The following is a 21608-nucleotide window of genomic DNA, read 5'->3' as shown; positions in this document are numbered from 1 at the left end:
CCTGGCTCACGGGGAAGGAGAGACAGGAGGCAGAGCTGTTCAGTGTCTCCCACGCAGCTCCAGGCCCCTCTGGCTACTCGGCAGCAACAGCCAGGCTAGGTAGCCCGCCAACAGCGTGACTTGTTCTGACCTACACTGACCACATGAGCCCTGGGGTTGGCGCTGACGTCCTGCCTATGCCAAGGCTTCCGGAGCTGGGGCAGCCCTAGCTCTGCCCAGGCACACAGCCCGGCTCACTCCATGGCCAGCCCAGTGAGTAAATGAGTACACTAGTAGGAAATTGTTTTATTTCACTAACTAAAAATTCTGTTTTCATTTTTTTTTTAAATTTTAAATAGTCAAAAACAAGACAAACAAAAAAAAACCATTGAAAAGCACAAACGTGTAAAAGCTAAAAAAAAGGGATGGGGGAGAAGGGCTGACAAATTTTTTTTTGCTGGGGGGGGGAATGGGGTGGGGCGGTGGGGCCGAAATCTAGAGCCGGCTCTGCTTTTGTGACCAAACACATCTTGAATATTGGAGCTATATTAATACTCATCTCATATTTACAAGGTGCTCAATGCTAATATTTAAATAAGCAAACAGATGAATGCTGGTGGTTTTGTTAAAACCAGAAGAAACTGGGGTGTAATCAATGTGAACAGCATTAATTCAATAAATTGTGTAATCTCTTGCCACAGCTATTCTCTCTAGTCAGAAATACCTAATAAAGCTTATAATACCCTTTTGCTGTGCTTTAACATCATGTAGATAATACTGATAGACCAAAAGCCTAAGAACAACTGACACATTGTGTTGCAGCTCACTCAAGCTTATATTTACTACCCAGTTAAAACTGAGTAGCACTGGAGGTATCCAAGCTATTTATGAGTTACTCGGTTTGTAAGCAAATTATTCTCCCTAACTAACTTTTTCTTGCCCTCCACCCAAAAATACTAGTACTTTGCAAAATGAAATCATTCACAAATATGCTCATGACACTGGGAGAAAGGAAATGTATATACATATTACGTATTATATTTTCTTGTCAAGCATGTCAATATAACTAATTAATTTGGGTTCTCTATCCCAGAAGAAATAGAGAAGTTAATGTCTCCATAGGTCACAAGCCAGAAGAATGTAATGGCTGTTAAGTTCAGCTCCAGAAGAGCATCATTTATGGATAAATTAGAACTGTATGGAGCTAGAAGAGTTCTCTTTCAACTGACAGGAGAATCTGAATCTAGTTTTGTGCAACGCTCAAGAAAATGATAAATTGGGAAATATTTTAGTATCCTGCTTAGAATTGATCGTAGTTAGGAAGTAAAAGGAGAACTAAAAGAACAATATTGGTAATTCATGCTCTCCATAGCAAACTGTTGATTCTTTTGTTAACAAGCTGCAAAGAGCAGGATTCTTACTAAGTTTGGTTAACCAGAAAGCCAAACTTAAAAATTCAGCAAATAGTGGTGATTTACTGAAGCATTTTCTCTTATCAGAGGTTTCAAGTTTATGGTCCATTTTTACTAAAAGAGATTAATCTCAAATTGATTAAGTTGGGCAAGTGGGGAAAAAAATCAAAGCCAATTGCTTTGATGTTGAAGATAATGTGCGGAGATCACTTGCCTTTTTAAGCTCTGCATATAAGCATTGCAAACCTAATAGGGTACAGAGAAGCACTGTCTTTGCTTTAGCTTTTACAATAATAGTTAATACAGAAATAAGAATCTGAAACTTATTGGTGTGGGAAGGGGAGGAGAAAATAGACTAACTCCTGTTACTGTCCAGTCCTGTGCTGTTCCAGAGCTATTCTAATACATGTAATGTGTTTGGCTCTTTAACATTTTACTTGATCAAACAGGTGGTGAGCAATCAGAAATTCTTAATGTTTATCCGACCTTGACTACATTCAGACTTCTTGATGGGCCAGAACAAAAAGGCTTAATTAGACACAAGTGACTAGACAATTTTGCCACCTACTTTGACTAGATACCATTGCTATCACTACATGCCTGGAGTTTAATACAGTTGCTTCAGAATACGAGTTACAGCACATAGATCTGGTAGCAGTGAATTTAAAATGATGCCTCACTTGCATACTTAAAATCACAGTATGATTTTGGCACACATTATAAGATATTCCTAATATGCACAGAAAAGAAATGGTGAGCCTCTTTTGGGTCTCCAAAATGACAATTATTTCACTTACTCTGAGCTTCCAGATATATTGCAGAATTAAGAAAGTAAGAGTTCTCTGTTTTGCTGAACATAGAATACTGCTGCTCTGCTAAGATACACATTCAAATCAAGACACTAAGGAGAACCAAAGCACAACTTTCAATATAAACAAACAGAAAGAAATCCCTGCTCACTAACAAAGACAGGCAAGTATTTGTGCAACTTGTGTTTGTTTCATCTTCGGACTAAGGGACCACATGAGAACAAGCACGTACAGCCACATCCACCCAGCTATTCAAAAAGAAAAGGAAAAAAAACTTCATTTCCAAGCATAAGAAACTTGGGGCTTTACTCAGAGCTGGATTTTAATTTAGGCAGAGTCCCATGGTATGTGAAAGGATGCTGAGAGAAATCCCTCCCAAAGTTATTTCAAGACTCCGGTCTTGCGAAGGGCATGAAAGGCAACAACAAAATATTAATGGCCTCAGAGAAAAGGGGTTCAGATGCAATGACATTAAATTATTAATCTTAAATAAATTCTTGAAAATACTTCAAAAACCCAGTGGTTGCAATATTTCTTATTTTTATAGGTTAGATCCTGCAGTATTCATTGGATTCGATGGAAGTTTTGCCTGAATTTTAAAGGTATTTAGGTGCCCACAGATGTAGATAGGCACCTAGTGGAATTTATAAAAGGATCAATGGACGTTAAGAGCCTAGGATTCAGATTTTTTAAGATATTTAGGCACTGCAGATCTCAGCATTGCAACTTCTAACTGATTTGGGAGCCTAAATCTCATTTTTCAAAAGGTATTTAGGCACTAAGAAAGCTAAATCCTATTCTGTCAATTCCTGTCAATGGAATTTTGGCTCCTCAGTGCCTAAATCACCCTTGAAAATTAAATTTAGACTCTTAAATCGGGTAGGTGTTGCAGTACTGAGGGCAGCAACACCTAAATACCTTTCAAACTCTGGCCTCTAGTTATTTTTGGTTTTCCCACAACAGCAGGAGAACTGTTATAAAGCACCTGAGTGCCTCTAAATCAAATAGGTTAAAATAGTCTATGATGGATGTGAGATACCACCAAATGTTTAATGGCAGCATTCATTTAACCCACAGACACTGTGCTATCTCAAAGCATTCTGGGAAACTATGGACCAGTTCCTTGGCCCCTGTTCCAACTGTTTTGCACTGCAAATCAGCTGGAAAGCTGCCCTAAAAAGGAAACCAGGGATTCCTCTGAGGTAGTGGAGTAGCTGGCTCTATGCCACTTACTCCTACCATTCTGCAAAGAGCAGGTCAGGGAGGAGCATGTAGGCGGTGAAGCTGAGTGAACAGCATTCCAGCAGATCCTTGGCTGACGGAGTGGTTCCTATAGGGCAGTTCCAGCTGGCATAACTTAGATCTGCCCTTAGAATGCTCTAAGTAACGTCTGGGACTCTTTCATTACAGTTGGCCCAGGATCAGAGGAATAGAAAGGTGGCTTAGGAGGCATCTGTCCCCGCCTGAGCATAGCTAGGCTCTATCAGCTAGAGGATGACAAGTAATATATAACATGAACTTCTATTAAAAGAGATTTAAATACCAGGCTTTACAGGGATATTGCACAGCATGAGAATCCAGCATATAGTTTGTGCTGAATAAACAGTTTATTAAACTGCTGATAACAGATCAGTTTCACTGCGTTGCAAAGCTCATTGTCTTACAGAATAATGACTAAATAGATGGAGAGCAGCCATTCCTGCCACAAATGAAGTGGGAGCCTTGTGGGAAAATAAAAGGTTTTAGTTAAAAATCTGTGTGGAACAGCCAGGGTATTTTCTCCTGGGCTGAGGACAACTATAGTCCAGGCCCACCCTGCCCCGAACAGTTTCTCCTCCCAGTCAGAATGATCACCCCTCAGGCTCTAGGCATCCCCAGCTGCCCTGGCCTCATACCCAGGTGGAGCTGAAAGGTGAGTCCAGATGAGTGCTTGTCAGGGAAGTGTGGATGGCTGCGTCAGTGCCTGTCTGGGTGCTGGGGCACAGAGACAAAAGCAAAGGAAAGACCTGAGGGGAATGGCCACTGGGATGATGCTGATGGCAGCCACTGTCTGGAGGCAGCTGCTAGAGGCAGAGGGACACTGTGGCCCTGCTTCCACATCTCTACCTGAGCCCAGAAAATCCAGGTTGCAGGCCAGAGCCCTGGTTATAAATGGATTTCTGAGCATATCGTTGATGAGGGCTATCTTAATTAGAAAAGGGACATCAGTGGGGACATGGGGAGGGAGGGAACTTACACAAATGATTTGAAACCATCTGCCAATCTGCTTTAGTGTCACTTGTGTATAAAAGCCCTAGCTTGTAACCTAATTTTCAATCTGCTTTAATTGACTTTAATACAGTTTTCCCATGATTATTAAATATATACTAAAGCTAGTTGGAAATTGGTTTACAGCAGAGGTGGGCAACCTGTGGCCCGCTGCTTCCCGCAGCTCCAATTGGCCAGGAACGGTGAGCTGTGGGGGGCCATGCCTGCAGACAGTCAACATCAGCAAAATGTCTCCTGACCCACAATCAATTACCCTGATGGGCCGCATGCAGCCTGCAGGTTGCCCACCACTGGTTCACAGTCTGACAGACAAGTGTAGCTCCTGTACTGCCCATGTCGCAAGGATGTGCCAGTTCCTTTTTAAAGTAAGAAGTCTGCCACTAGCAAGAGATTCAAATGCTCATGTCAATAAAAACCATTATTTTAGACTACAAAATTCAGTATTTTCCCATGGCAAGAAATATGTGAACTTACATGTGGCCCTTCAGACAGAATCTGCCCTGTGCTACTTCTCTTCAAGCAATGGAAAGCTTGTGGTGTGAAAAACATGTATTTAATTTCCCAATACACAAGAAATTATTTAGAAACTAAAAATACAGAGGAAACACAATGAAGTCTTTATTCTTGGCCTTTCTATCAGCAAACAGCAGGCAAATGTGTTAAGGAGGAAACAGGAAATTTTTATTGGAAACAGTTCTATTTGTTAGTCTGTTTCAGAGAGCAGACCTATACATTTAAATTAAGGTTAGGAGTTCCTTTCATGTGGGGCTGGGAATCATTAAGCCATATTTACACATTTCCTGGGGTGCTAAGATGACCCAATTCTCCTCCAAAAGCAGTAAATACAAACAGGAATTCTTAACCCTCCCTTCATTTTATTTAACTTCACAATATCTTGATTCCTGAAGATGAGAGTTTGCAATACTAAAGCATCAGGGCAAAATCCCTTAATTCTCATATCATTTGACACTGTGATTTCAAAATGGAATGCTCAAGAGGTCTACAGACTTTGCTTCGTGGGTACCAGATTATAAAAACCAAAACTGTATATATCCTGATGTAGAAGTTGATTTCTTTTTAACAGGAAAATTCTCAGTTACCATCTATTTGAACACAGGAAAGAAAAAGTGTTTTGATCTACCAAAACTCACAAATGGTTTTCAGGTTTTTATAATTCCCATGAATCCATGAACTTTGAGCAAAGTTTTACACACTGGTACTTTTGCAGCCCCATGCAACAAGGTGCAAACCTCATACACCTGCAGAAAGACATAAATCAGCTCCCTGTAAGCACCAAATAGAATGTAAGCACTTATTCCAAGCAGGTGGTTTCCCCTGACCTGAATTCAGACACCCCTATGGTCTTATTGTCTCCTCTAAACATCAGTGAAGCTCTGCTTATCACTCCTTTTGGCTTGATCAAGGTGGCTGGTTTTACAGAGCTGCTATGAAGTAGAACAGAATCACCGCTGTTTAATATCAGCAGATCTCACCAAAAGCTTGGCTTTGCTGTTGAGATCAGAGTCTGGAACAACTCTAGCACATAAATACTTGGGGAAGCTGTGGGAATACAATCCATTTACTTTTTCAAAATTAGAACTATTAGTCTGCTCATGGATTAAGGACTCACTTTCCTGCCCAAAAAAATATTTTTTGCAAAATAGTTAGCAAAATAACCTTCATGGACTAGCTACCATAAGAGACCTATGCAAGGATGTACATTAACCAAAATTGACTCCCCCATGACTCCTAGTGATGTCAGATACTAGAACTGATGTCACAATTACTTCAATACACAGAATTCTCTAAGGTACTGGATTTAATATTGCATGGATGCAGTACAGAGGGATTCTGCTCCCCGCAGTTCTCCCATTAAAATTGTTAGCATTTTAATTTTTGGCACAGTTTTGGAAAGTTTCTGGTCAGTACCAAACCAGTGTCTTGAACTATTCAAGAAGTTCTGAACTGTTACTTTGCAGAGTCTCATAACCTGGCAGAAGATGTCCCATGTTAATGCCTGTCCCTCTTAGGATGCAAAATGACAACCCCAGTGCAATTTGGAAAGCAAACATTTTTCTGGGTATTTGAATTACATTCCTGCCAAATCTTATGAAGTTACATCATGGATCCAACATCAGGTTTGATCAGACCATTCTAACACTACTGGAGGTTTCCATTCTAAAATTACCTTTCAGGCCAGGATCGCCACACCCACAAATTCTCTTTTATAATCTCAGATAAAATTCTCAAAACTAAACAGTCCTTAGTACGAACGCAGAAGAGGAATTATTAGTTCAGTGCTGCACACGTTCCAAGAAAGCAACATTGTTTTTTGGCAAGTGTCAACAGTTAAAAAAAATAAAAATAAAAAAATAAAACCCAAAATGTATACAAAATGAAAAAAAAAAATCAGTATTTTGTTATCATAATTATCTTTATATAATGTTGAAATTTGTTAAAAATTTCAATGAACATTCAAACAAAAAATAATTCTGAAAAGCCCGACAAAGGTTCTTGCTCAAAGGTTGATTTTAATAGTGTTAATCAATTCTTATTATAACAGTGATAGGACAATAGAGTTAAACTTAATTATACTGTGCCCCTTTTATTGTAGGTGTGCACTACTGATAACTTTTTAAAACATCATGGGCCAAATTCACCCCTGGTTAATGCCATTGACATTGGATGAATTTGGTCCTTGTGTTTAATTTGCAGGGTCTGAAGAAAAGCTAAAAATACAGCCTTTCCTGCAGTTTCCTCCCTCTTCCGCATCTTCAAAAACACACACGAAATTTTGCAAAATGACTATTTTAATATACCCTCAAATTTCACTTTGCTTCAACCTATTTTGATCTACATTCAGCTGGGTGTGTGTCAATCTCCATTTAACTCTGCATACTTCAATAGTCAAGTCAAACTAATAAAGATGCCTGCACAGATTTCTTTGATTTTCACTATATTTCTTGCCAAACACTTTTGAAAAAAAATGTGTAAGGTCTTTGAAAGGGATGATGTGTGGCACCACCTCCTTTCCCTTCCTCAGATTAGCAATGCCTGGGGTTTTTGAACAAACATGCTGCTTTCTAATAATAAAAGCCCTAGAAGGAGGAGGAAAAAAAACCCACTCAAATATTCCTCGATGAGCTGATGACAACTGAAAAACACTCTTCCTGTGTTATTGACTGGCTGTGTGTCAAGCACTGGAGGGGATTTTCAAGTTATGGAGATATTTGGAACCCTGTAGCAAGGCTCTAACTATGCTGTTCATGTTATGTATAAATCACACCACATTCGGAGAAGCAACAGAAAATGTGTGGAATTCATTGTGGTAATAGAGGGAGAAGAGAGAAGAATGAAAGGAACCAGATTTTTAGGATCCTCCTTTGGGATCCTATATTGATGTTTTCTCTGAAAGCCTGAGTACAGTTTTTAAACAGAACTTTTTATAAAGATATCAGCCCCCACTACTTATTCAGAGTTAGAGTGAGCAGCTCATTTCTATAGCTGGTGCTTTAAAGTTTACTTACTTGCATAATGACAACAGCCAAATTTTAACATTAGTTTCCAAATTCATTAACCCATCTGTTTCTTAGCTCCATTTATTTTTTCCTACAAATTATACCAAGCTAAATCATATAATAGTTTTATTGCATATTGATAATAGCAAGCAACACTAAAATATAACATTGACCTCATGCATCAAACTCTGATTCATGATCAAAATTCTCTTTTCCAAAGTCCTTGGTATATAAAATTATTTCAAAAGTTTTTCAGGCCAGTATCTCTCTCTCTCTTTAAAAAAAAGGGACATGGATTAGCAAAGAAAAGGAAACTGATTTTAATGTAAAATTTTCAGTTTTATTAAAGACCTGATCCAAAGCCCACTGAAATCAGTCTTTCCATCACTTCAAAGGGCTTTGGATCGGGTGCTAGTCTAGAGCAATCCTTGGTTTTCAGAAGTGCAAGGGGATAAAGGTAAGTTATCTCCATCTCCTTCCCCACAGATTCTGACCATGACTGGGAACAATCGAGCTCTTAGTGGTTTATGTGATCTTCCTAAATGTGGATAAAAATAATAAAACCTGGCATTGCCAAAAACGATCACTTTCTTTCCAACCTATTAAAAGTAAACCAATTACACATCAGTTTGCCCCATTGACAAATTTGAAAGTAGAGTGGGGGGTGGAAGGGGAGAAATATCATCACTGCTGGTATTTTGGCACTACTCACTGAAGGTTACAGGCCACTCACCTGTACATATTGTTTCTCTTTATAAAGATTATGCACAAAGCCTGCAAGCATGAATATGTCTCCTCTGCCTAATCCTTAATTCAACACAGATTTATTAGCAGTGAAGAAATCAGAAAAGCCCATTTTATCCTCCTTGAGACACTGTCAACACACACCACAACTCACCATAAAGCATAGTTGTACACCAGGAACATCAGTGATTCACATATGTTTATTGCATGTTGGCCACATTAACAGTGTACATCCCTTCCTTCACACAAAGAGGGCATGAAAACAAGTTAAAATACAGTGTAATCTGATGTACACTCCAACGTTGTAAATAACCAAAACCAAAATGTATTTAACAAGTTTGTTTAGAATGGACTATTATAATCTGTATGTTTCCTTTACAATGAACTATTGTGTTCATGTGCTAAAGAGGTTCTCCCCTCCCTGAGATTTTAAGGAAGGGCTATCCAATGAGCATCCGTGTGAGGTATGGAAAAAAATTTGGACACTTCAATTTTTATCTGGCCTGATTATTGATCGAACGATAGTATAGGGCAGTTGTGGGCAATCCGCTGGCAGGCTGCGAGACAGTGTTTACATTGACCGTCCGCAGGCACAACCGCCCGGAGCTCCCAGTGGGCGAGGTTCGCCGTTCCTGGCCAATGGGAGCTGTGGGAAGCAGCGGCCAGCCTGCGCTGCTTCCTGCAACTCCCATTGGCCGGGAACAGTGAACTGCGGTCACTGGGAGCTGCGGGCGGCCATGCCTGCAGATGGTCAATGTAAACACCGTCTTGAGGGCTGCATGTGGCCCATAGGCCGCAGGTTGCCTACCACTGGCATAGGATGATGGCGTGCAAAGAATTATTAAGGAGGAAAACCAGACAGTCGCCTCTTGTGCTTGGCCAGCCAAAGGAGCCATGCTGGCAGGTTCCAGAGTGAGAAACATCCAATCCTTCTCAAAGGAACTTGGAGTAAAAGTGGAGAAGAACAAATGGATGGAGGGAGTAGAAAACCTCATCCCTGTTCTCCACCCACAAAAATGCCTGCTTACTATGGCATCTGGACATACACTGCAAGTCCATCAACAGACCTGCCCCCCAAACATCCCAACCTACAAGATCCATAAACCTGCATAGTCTAGGCCAAGATTAAACCAAGAACTTGTACTGCAAGCAAAAGGTCAGCAAGCAAACTCAGGCTCTAAACTCAGGAAAGCAAGAGTGAACAAGTCCCACAGCCATAGAGCCTCCACTGAGAATGCCTGCGTCAGAGCTCAAGACTTCAAATCTAGAGACCACTGAAAGCAGCCCCCAGCTGATTTCAACTGTCACAACGGTGACTCAGATGAGAAGTATCTGCTCTCTAGCTAGTCAGGTATCACTCCACCTGTCTTCAGCCTTGCCAATATAGAGGCTATTATATGAGTGTACAGGGACTAGCACAGTGGGGCCTCAATCCCCAGACTGGGCCTGTAGGTGCCAGTACAATATAAATTCATAATACTAGTCATGCATTATCACACAATCTTTAACTATGTCGTCACATACTACTCCCCCACCCCCCATACATGATCAGCAGAATTTGAAGCCAGGCCCTTCATATCTACAGCAGAGACCTCTTCCATTTTGGTTACACTGTTATTCTCAATGGGGACTAGCCCCTAGCAGGGAACAACACACACTTTGCCAATGGCTTATACAACTATTTGTGAGACCATGGATATCAGGATTCCATTTCTTTGTCTAGAAGAAGTTTGTGAGCTAGTGGTTACAGCAATGCTTGGGGATAGGCCAGCCAAGCACACATTTTTGCCACATTCATTCCGAAAAGCAGCATAGCTGAGTGGACAATACTTAGTTCTGCTATATTAGGGACCTGGTCTTTATTCCCCCTTCTGACAGAAATGCTCAACAGTAAGTGTTTTGAAGAAATATAAACACCTGTCAATGGAAGAGATGAGCTTTGAAATTATGGCTTCCTGGCTCCCAGCTGGGTGACCACTCCTTAAAACAAAAGCTATTTGGACAGTAACTCTTCTGGCTTGGTGGTGCTGCAACACAAGGAGGCTGATTCACCCAGAACATGGTGCATACTGTGAAATCCAGGACCCTTGAAAGGTCTGGGCCCTAAACCATACATACGTTAGGGCTTCAGTATTTTAAATTAGTGTTTGGTGCAACCACTCCCATTACCCAAAATGTCTCTTCCTTCAAGAGACATTCCTTTAATATATATATTTATAATGAAGTTATATAGTTTTGATTGCATCCCATGAAAATTGCTCTTTTAAGAGGCCATTCCTTTAACAGATATCAGAGTGGGCTCCACTATTTAATCAGAAGACTAAAAACAAATTCCTACTATACAAGTCAAAGATAAAAGTACAGATTTTTATTGTGGATAAAAGCCTTTAGTCATGGCTGATAAACTCAGGAGCAGTTCCTGGAAGACAGCCTTGCTCACAAAAGCCACTGCAAGGCTGAGATAAGGTAACTTCCATAATTGCACTTTTAACATGCCAGGTGACAAGTTGGCTTTTCTTGGAGCAAGTATTTAGGAAATAGAAACTTCAAATATGTTATGGAGAGAGTTATAACGACGGGTTTCAATGGAGCCAAATAAAGTCCACTTGAAAAATACCTTGCTTAATATTACTGAACTAAAGGCCAAACCTTGTATCAAGTAAGAACTACAGAAGGACCTAAATGCAGTGGAGACATTGATCTGGTGCAGGGGGACAGGGAGACTTTGGCACATCTGAAGAAGAGAACTTCATCCAGTGCAGGTATAACACTGACAGACCCTAGTCGTCAGTGGGTGGGATTGAACCTGGGGCTTCTGAAGCTTAAAGCATGAGTCTCAACCACATGAGCTAAAAGCCAACTTGCTCTTAAATGAGTCTACTCTACAGCCTTAGCTAACTCGCTCTCTAAGTGGTCTTGGTGCCACTAGATGGGACAGGACACCACACCCAGAAGGTGTGAGAATTACATACTTAACCTAGCTGAGGAAGCACATCCTGAGCTTCAGAGACTTCCCAGCTGAAATCCTGAACAAGCCCCCCCCACTTGTAACACTGACAGACCCCAGTCATTGGCAGGTGGGCTGGATTGAACCTGGGACTTCTAGTGCATGAGCCTCTACTGCATGAGCTAAAAAGTCAACTGGCTCTTAGCTAAGGCTGTAGAGCAGATTCATTCATTCATTCTCTCTCTCTAGCTATCTTAGTGCCACTAGATGGGACAGAACAGTGGTGTGTTACACAGGCTCTTTGTTTCTTAGTGTGTATGGGGAGCTTGGGGTGAGGTACAGCCACAGCATCTGTGACACTGGCCGTTTCCTCACATAGCATGGACATACATTTGCAGGGGTTTCTGTTACCCTGAAGCTGCAGTACTTGCCATGGAATAGCATTATGGGCCACTACAGACTCAGACTATAGAAGATATATGGCCACTATAGACTCCAACAGATTTATTTATTTTTTTTAAATACCTGCTCTCCTCTGTGTGTGGTCTTCAGCTGTATGCAAGGAAGAGGATTTGGAGGGAGATTTTCAAAAGCACCAAAGCTATTTAGGTGAACAAATCTCAGAAAAGTCAATGGAAAAATAGTCCACTTAAATCCCTTGGGTGTTTTTGATAATCTCCCCCTTGATCATAAGTGGGCTAGGGTGAAATGTTTATTTCTGGGACAAAATGTCATAATCCCATGTGACCCATGACAATTGTTCTCAAGAGAAACACATACACCTCTGTTGGAGCTCGGATACTGTTTGAAAGAAAATCCTTCATAACAAATAATAATGCTTAGTACTTACACAGCTCTCCTCATCCACAGATGTTAAAGTGCTTCTTAAGAGGTGTGTATTACTATCTCCAATTTTAAGATAGGGAAACTGAGACAGAGAACTTAAGGAAGTTGGCTCATGGGACCTGACTCAACTACTTTTATACTCGTGTCAAGCAGTACCTTATTTCACAAGTAGTCCCACTGATTTCATTGGGGCTATTTGCAGAGTAAGGTGGGCCAGCATGAGGTCCACAACAAGCAGAACCAGGAAAAGAACCAAGACTTCAAAGCTCAAGTCCTGTGCCCCATTCATGCATCTCATCAGTGATAAAACACCGGTTGTGATTTTCCTCAAACAGCAAAAAGACTAAAGATACATCATAGCAACTTATTCCAGACTCAGAAGCATTTTTATTGGAGACATGGTATTCACTGGAGGGTGAAAGAACAAGTTAAAAGTTGTGGTCAGATCTTTGGCCTAAATAACATAACCCACTCCACTAATTCAGTCAGTCTCTGTTGGAAAAGCAACAGCCTTCACATTCTTCTATATTCATCAGCCTTGGAGTAAAAAATAAACAAGACCATCTTGACATCTTGAACCACACAGAATTATTTACAGTCTACCTTAGCCTGCTAAAGCACAGGGATAAGTCAGAAATATGCCTGGAATTGCTAACGTTACTGGGATTAGCTGGTTTGAAATTCATGGTCACTTCTTGGATCGAGAGCTTATAAATTCTGCAGTTCATCTCAACTATGACGAAGCTTATCTTCACTTTAACAAGTCAAAGAAATAATTCCAGAAATGCCCGGCTGATTTTGTCAAATTTCTTACCTATATGCTTGAGAGCTACCCAGCTTAAAAAAATTGTCAGAATTAAAGAATGAAGGAAAATTTAGTCTGTCAATGACAGCTGTAAGGAGCAGTCTGTAGAGAAAACCCACTGTAATGCCCAATCAAGATGCTACTATCGTTTAAGGCAGGGGCTGGCAACCTTTCAGAAGTGGTGTGCCGAGTCTTCATTTATTCACTCTAATTTAAAGATTCGCATGCTGATAATACATTTTAACATTTTTACAAGGTCTCTCTCTATAGGTCTATAGTATATAAATAAACTATTGTTGTATGTAAAGTAAACAAGGTTTTTAAAATGTTTAAGAAGCTTCATTTAAAATTAAATTAAAATGCAGATCTTATCAGTTTAATGCAGTGGAACCCCAGACCAACAGCGAAGTGAGCGGGGCCAGCGGCTGGTATCCCAGGCCGGTAGCAGGCTGAGCGGGCCCGATGGCTGGGATCCCAGCTGGAAGGAGCCGGCGGCAAGAACCCCAGATTGGCAGTGGGCTGAGCGATGCTGGCGGCCAGAACCCCTGCTGGCCCCGCTCAGCCTGCTGCCAGCTGGGGGTTCCGTTCACCCAGGCTGGCAACGGGCTGAACAGGGCCGGCAGCCGGGACCCCGGCTGGCAGCAGCATTCCAGTAAAAAAATCGGCTAGCGTGCCACCTTTGGCACACGTGCTGCAGGTTGCCAACCCCTGGTTTAGGGCTATATTATTACCCCTATATCACAATGCAGTCCTTGGACAACAAAACAGTCCTCTTTGTGAGCTGCAGATCATTTGATTTGGCTATATTTCTGCAATATGCACAGGGAGGAAGGGGAAACATCTGAAGTTATTTTTATTTCTGTAAGTCTTCTGGTCATATAGTGTGAATGTTAGGGTGGGGCTAGTATTGTCTGGAGCCTGTCAGGGTCCTTTTGCATAGCCTCATTTCCTTCTTCCTGTTGCTAGGAAAGATAGTTAAGCATGAGAAACTCTTGTTTACAATACTGGACCATCCTGTTCAACACAGGGGCTCTTTTCCTCCATCTCCTTTTACAGACCAAGGGCCCCATCCTGTTCCCATTGAAGTCAATAGCAAAACACCAACTGACTTCAATGGAAAAAGGGTGGGTCCCCTAGAAACTCACTACATCATGGTACTCTTGGGCAGGAAAAAATAAAAATAAAAAAAAAATTGCACAAACCCCACCTTTAAATATTTACAAAATGCATAAATATGCAAGCTAAGAACTACTTGCAGCATGAAAAATATCTGCTTGAAAGGAAGAGTAAAATACAAGCATGATCACTCTCCCTCAACCTCCCTGCTTATAACTCAAAGTACAATTGGAGAAGATCAGCAACCTAGAAAGCCCTTACTGGGTATCAAAAACATGTTATATATGTAGGTTAACAGCATTACAGATTAGCATACAGAAGCATTGGTGGTACACACTTTCTCCTTTTTCAAGAGGCTCAGTATGCATGGTATGCAAGCAAGTACTTTTAGATTTCTATAGTCAGTACCAGTATTATTCCATTGTCCAGTAGGGGCAGCTACAGTGCTGTTTATCAGAAGAGAAGCACTCAACTTCTGCTGGTTGTAAGGCCCCGGGCCTAAGAACAGAACATACCTAGTCTCGGATCTTGTTCTCTGTTGCGATGCAATGTACTGTTCAAATATTTCCCTGTACATTCTAAAACTGCTGGGTATGTCATTGAGATTTAAGATCTAAACAAAACAAAAAAGGTCTCCTTCTGTATTTTTAACTACTACTTAGAAAATGATTTTAGTGACAGCTGGTATTGCTCAAAAAGAACTAGAACTCTCTATGTGCATAAACCAACATAACATATCTGCATTTTTCAGACATTCCATTGGTGAAGAATGAGCAAAGAGAACTTGTTTTATTACATGTCATATAGGTCTGGGGATTCCTAGAGGTTATTGAATGCAGCGGATCTCAAAATGTTTTGATTCATCATCAACTGTCAGCACACAAGCATTGATAAAATAATAGATGCATATTCTTTGCATATAACGTATTTCAGAACCTAAACTGAATATAGGAATCTTAACCTTAAGCAATGTCTCAGACAAGTCTTGAAATAACCTCTGGGCCCATCTGCTAAACAGCAGGCTATCCCACTCCTCCATACTTTAATCTGTCATCGAGTTTTTTCCTTTTATTGGAAATGCAGGTCAAGTGACTTAAAGGATACTGCTACCATCTGCTGCAACCTGAAAGGCAACATGGCAAACCAAACTGGCTGAATTAATGGAGGAACCTAATACCAATTATCTACGCTATGGACCAGCAATAGCCTGCTGGCCAGATGGATGCTGAATTAGTCAAACTTCGAGCTGCTGATAGATTTACATTCAGAGGCTGTTCTGCAATCTGTTTGGCTATTATCTTCCCTCTAGTTCTCCACAAAACAGCATTAAAAATGTAACCTGACACTTGGTATCTCACTGCTTTGCTGCTGGGAATTTCTTGATCAGGCCAGAGAATTCAAATAGGTCACACTTACTCATGTCAAAAATGCATCCGTAATTGATGGCTAAGATAAAGATGCATTCCCTCAGCCACAGACCCACACATTTTAAAAATTGTTGCCATATGATGTGGAAATCAAAACCTTCTGGCATATTAATAATAATTTATGTAGTGCCATAAATGTAGGTGGCACTGTAAAACTTCTTATTTTCTTTACAAGAATAGAGTTTAAAAAGATTTGTCACACTAATCGTAAATGCACTTTAACTTGTAGTACCGTGTTCATTAGCTTAATGGAAACACATTGTTCAGCAGCTTTACAATTATGGTAGAAGTGAGTCTTTGGTGAATAGTTACTATTTGCAAAAAAGAGGAGGGTAGTACTGAAATGTAACCTGACAACAAAAAGAATTTGTTTTCTATTTGTGCTAGAAATATAGGGGGTTGTTTACTACTGGGGGGGGGGGGTTCCTTGAAAGAGATCAAAGGCTCCAGTCATGACATCATGGGCTTGGGCACCACAGCACAGGAGGGAGTCATCTGGCTCCTTGAAGCCATCAGACTAATTATTGAGAACTTCAAAAGAAACTATATGCTTCCTTCTCCTGGGCACTTTTTTCCCCTTTTAAGACTGGTTTAACTATTTCAACTGTAGTGCCCTTTAAAAACCTCAGGCACAGTTCAGTTACAACAAGCTCCTTTCCTTTATGAGTTATGAATTACAACTCTGACATTTTCACTTGGAATTGAAAGTCACAAATTCTAAGCAATCTAATAAAAAACATGTTTCAAGAAAAGCCCCTCAGTCTTGCTAGTCCAAACCAGCACCAGATTTTTCATAAGTTTAATAACCTACATTTTGAAAACTTGGCTATTGCCCTGGTATGTCACCAGCAACAGAAGTTAACATTTACAGCCAAATTTCCAAACCAAGTCAACTGCTAGTTGAGGCTTTCCAGCACCTGAACGTATTTTGCGTTTTAAAAACAAACACTCTTTTCCTAGTTAGAAAGAGATTCGAAAATATTGCCAGTATGGCTATTAAAAAACAACAACAACAAACCCAAACTTTCTAACTCAGTAGATAACTGAGGGAAAGAGGGAACCTAGCCTGGATAGGTAAAAGCCAACAACAATATTAATAGGCCATCAGTAGTGGACTGAAACTTGATTTTGAATCTCAAGCAAGCCAGAAAGGATGCACAGGATCTTAGATCGTTAGGAAATACGGTACCAAAATGCAAAGGGGGGAGGGGAGGGGAGACGAGACACCGGGGAATTGCGAATTGTTAGTGTACGTGCCAAGATAAAGGTCTGCGCTGACAAGCCTCCCCACCCTTTTAACTATGCTAGGCGCCCCTTCCTCTAGCACAACAAGAGCAAGAGACACTGATCTAATCACACCCAGGCAGGGAACCCATTTGCCTATCGATGATCTTCTCAAGCCGGATCAGGCTTGTTGCAGCAGAAGGGAAATTTCCAGGTGTTTTAACGCAACCTCCCCTCCCTCCCCCAACCTCACATCAGCCCAGTCCCGCTGCCTGGACGAAAGTCATTTTCCCCCATCCCCCAGGAGCATTAAACAGTAGCAGGACAACACATTGCAGCGATCGCAACTTAAAACCTGCTCGCTTTTTCTCTCTAGAGGGGCACAATGAAAAGCTACGGGCTTTCGGTGCCGAGGCAGCTGTGAAAGCCCCCAGCCGAGGAGCTAGCTAACGAGTGCAGTAAGGACAGGCTCCCGTACCCGAGAGGGAGGGGGTCAGGATCGGGGTCCCCCCCCCGGCCGCCCGCCTGCCGTGGCTCTAAGACAGGCTAACCCCGAGTCACCGGCAGCAGAGCGGGGCCAGCCGGGCCGCCGCTGCAGGCGCGCAGGGACAGAGCTTACGTGTCAGAATCATGGTCTCCGGCGGCTCCTGGCACAGCAAGGGCCGGGCGAAGGGCGGCACGGGCGGACCTCAGCGCATCTCCCCAGCGTCGCTCTCGCAGCCCTTCACGGAGCCGGCTAGCAACGGCAAGCCCCGCCGCTCCCCCTCCGCCAGCGCCCCGCAGCCAGCGCCCGCTCTCCCGCACCGCTCCCCGGGGAGCTGCCGGGCCCCCGCGCGCTGCTGACGGGGGAGGTCCGCGAACCTCCGCTCCTGCCTCGCCGCAGCGGCTCTGCGATGAGTTTGAAAAAGCCTCCCCTCCGCCCTGTCCCACATACACTTCAGCACCGCGGCTGGGCAGCCGCAGGCCACGCCCCCTGCCGCCACGCCCGGTGTCTCTTTCGGGGGGGGAGCAGGATTGATCATTTACCTTGTGCCTCAATTTGTCTCCTGGGCGTAGGCGCCTCCCTTCGTGCCCCAGCTGGGCCTGGATGTGGAGACGTTTTGGAGAGATACAGCTCCCCAGGGAGAATGCTCTCCCAGGCCCTGCTGGAGAGCTTTACATAGGGTCCCCAACCCTCCAGGATTGCCCCTGTCTCTCCAGGAACTATAGATTAATCGTTAATTAAAGATTATATCATAAAATGAAACCTCCAGGAATACATCCCACCAAAATTGGCAACTGTAGTGTACAATCCCCTTCCTTATGAAACAGCCCCCTTTGCCCTGAGATGGGCATGGCCCGAGACCCTGGGCTCCAGGACTCCTCACTTTGGTGTGCCTGGTAGAGAAGGCAGCAGAGGAAATGCAAACTCCCAAGCTAAGGTTTTCAGATGGGTCCCATCTCCAGTTTTTCAGCAAAGCTCGTGTTCCTCCAGCACCAGCCCTGAGGTGGGTTTCTACAGCCCTGTCTCTACCAGGGAAAGTTTCTAAACATTTCCTACGGGTGGCAGCAATACAGGGGCCAGTCAGACATGGAAGGGCTTCTAAAGTTCAGCTGTTTGGGAGTCTATAGCTGATTTATAAGTCTACATAATTTTGGCATAGCTCAGATTTAGGGCACTACCAACAGCCAAGTAAGGATTAAAAAGTCAAACCTCCCTCCTATCCACACAGGGATAGAGAACACTCTTGCTCACAATGTTTGCAATCCACTGTTTTTCTCCAGAGGCTGACTACAAGCTGACTGATTTTCATCTGTTGTATGCTTGCCTTCAACTATTTTCCTAGGTCCTAACCTGTAGATATTTGAAATGTTAGTCATAGCATGAGCCATGTTCAGTGGGCTTTAGGGGCATTTCCCTGATAGCAACTGTCAAAAAGTAAAGGTCAACACAGTCAATGCTGCTTTAATTACTTGATGATATTTTCTAGTATATATATATATTGTAACTTGTAATGACAGCTCACTATAGTGGGATATACTTTATTCTCTATTAAAAGAAACAATGAGCACAGCTCTGAAAAAATTGTTCCAATAAATGTTACTGTATAGGATAGTACTGTTTGAGTTTCTGAGTATCGTGCATGTTCCTTGTTATCAGTAGGAGATAGTGTACAGTTTTTAGTTACAGAGCAGCAAAATTTGGATCCAGCTTCAAATCCAGGACAGTGGGTATGTTAGGCCCCAATTCTGGAATGAGCACCTGATGAAGGTGAGGATCCCACCTGCATTTCCATCTACATTCAGTCTTTGGCCTTATTGCCAAGATTTATTTTTAAAAAGTTGTCAATTAGGGTGGTGCTTTCTGAAATGTGGACACCCATCTATCAGGAATTGGAGAGAGACCACCAAACACATTTCATAGTGGCTACCAAACAGTCACTATAAAGTGATAACTAAACGTGAAAGGCGATGTATCTCAATAACAATTTCCTAAGCCATCTAGTCCCTTTTACATTTTCTGATGATCGTTCAAATACCCATTTTTGGTAGACACATTCTGAGCCTTAAAATGATACAGAACATGCGCAAGTACTTTGAGCAGTTGCAAAGCGATGAGCATGTAAAAGAGCGCTGACATTTTGAAAATGTCTGCATATCACCAAAGACTGAGATTGGTTAATTTTATCCCAAATCAGCCTCATATTTTACATTAATTCTTGTTTTTTGAAGTTCCAACTGTTGTTTCAGCACTGTGGTCAGACAGATATAAAGTGCGGTACCTGAATGGCAATCTGCCTGAAGAATACACATCTCTTTCAGCAAGCTGCTAACTGGTAAGTTGGCTATTACAGTGTTGTTTCTGGAAACCCCTACACTGTTCCAGATCATTAATTCACTTTTAGTCAACAAGAGAATGGTGCTGCACTATATCTTCAAGCTTCACTTTTCATCCATTAGTGGCTCAGTCAATTACCTCTTCTTATCTTAGTTAATTCCAACTCTTATAGGCTCAGGGCTTGGCTACACTTACAAGTTGCAGCGCTGGGAGTTACAGCGCTGCTCATGCAGCTGTGTAAGGGCCAGCGCTGGAGTGTGGCCACACTGACAGCTACCAGCGCGTGTGTGTGCACCAGCACTTTCCAGCTGTGTATTAGAGGTTGTTTGTGCAGCTATCCCACAGAACACCAACATCCCACAGAACACGCCGTTTGGCGCTGTGGTGAAGGGGAAGGAGAAAAGGAAGGAAGGGTCATTCGTGCTGCCTGCGCTCCGCTCTGCCAGCGCGCGCCCGTGGCATTCCCCAGCCATCATTTCCATTGTTTTGTTGGCGTGTGTGAGTCTTCCTTCTGTTACTCTGTGTGAATCGCGAGCCCTGCAAATGGGCTCGATCTGCTGAGATGATGCCAGCACAACACAAGCACAACAATTTGAGCTAGCCCTTCAGCTCCAAAGTGACCAGTGAGTGTGTGAGTCACGATGATATCAATATATGATTGTCTGCCGCGACACTACGTGCCACTCGCGTGCGCGGAGTGCTCAGCACCGTTCACGGAGCACTGCTCAGCCGCGCTTTTGGGCTCGGTGGGGAGCACTGAGCCATGGGTCAAGTCTGGATGACGAGGGTGGGGAGAGCGCTTTCTGCAAAGAAAGCCACTTTCAGATTCTTGCTGAGAGGCCCGCCTGCTCGCTCGCAAGGACACACTTGAGAAAAGCGGACTGACGGTGAAAAGCGGTGGAAAGCTGGCTGGATCGGCAAGATGGAAGATGAGACGCTAGATGGATACGGAACCAGGGGAACCAGTTTGGTGTGGAAAGTCGTTTGGGGTGGTTTTGCAAGAAAGGTTTGCATCCTGCAGCAAGCGCAAGAAGCATCCTGCGACGATCCTGCGTGATGCTGGGAGCTGGTTTCCTATGGGTGGAGGACTGTGATGGGAGGCAACTGGGGGTCGGCGATTCAGGGGGCATGGCCCCTATTCTAATCGTTACCTGGCATCAGAGTGGTCTCACCTGGCATGGTTATTTCTCATGGTTCGGCCAGGCGCTCTGGATCACTCAGGGCGGCTGGATTGATTGGCATGATGCCTGGCATGAGGTGAGCAGATGCCTTGCATCTTTCGGGCCAGTTCAGGAAGGAAGAGGATGGAAGATCACAGTTTCACAGGAGAATGATCTTTGGGGGGGATGTCTGATCCCCCAGCCCCATAATTGGCCTACTCCCGAGGCCTCCTTGACCGCCTATGGGGACAGAAACCCAGGAGCAGGAACCCACAGGGACAGGCAGCCGGAGCGGTGCAGAAGGACTGGGTGCAGAATGACTGTGGGGGTTGGCTGGCTAATTGGGAAGGATTGATGCTTGAAATGGGAAGCTAGACTTGGGAAAAAGCAGTTGCTATATGTTAATAAGCTGAGCTGTAATAGGTGGGGTAAAGGGGTGAGGGAAGGTGAGGCAGAAGGAGAAGAGGTCCAGCAGGGACAAGACAGAATATGAGGGCCTGAGGCAGGAGCCTTAGAGAGGCAGAGCACAGGGCTT

The 21608-nt window shown here is 42.9% G+C and overlaps 1 protein-coding gene across 4 annotated transcripts in view; it reads right to left on the bottom strand.

The window, feature by feature from the left end:
* The window catches only part of DLC1 (DLC1 Rho GTPase activating protein), a 341009-nt gene that overhangs the window by 34554 nt on the left and 284847 nt on the right, over positions 1-21608 (bottom strand). The window contains exon 1 of one of the 4 annotated variants that reach the window (XM_039541305.1): positions 18122-18196. The exons of 2 other annotated variants lie outside the window; for them this stretch is intronic. Coding sequence is in view for 1 of the 2 variants with exons in the window: in XM_039541304.1 (XP_039397238.1) it covers positions 17715-17727 (13 nt within the window). In the remaining variant the exon portion in view is untranslated. Of the gene's footprint in view, positions 1-17714; positions 18074-18121; positions 18197-21608 lie in introns of those variants that run through there. One more of the 4 variants, XM_039541304.1, reaches the window with a different exon arrangement.

Source organism: Mauremys reevesii, linkage group 5, assembly GCF_016161935.1.
Source record: "Mauremys reevesii isolate NIE-2019 linkage group 5, ASM1616193v1, whole genome shotgun sequence".
NCBI lineage: Eukaryota > Metazoa > Chordata > Testudines > Geoemydidae > Mauremys > Mauremys reevesii.
This window is presented reverse-complemented; position numbering and strand designations above follow the sequence as displayed.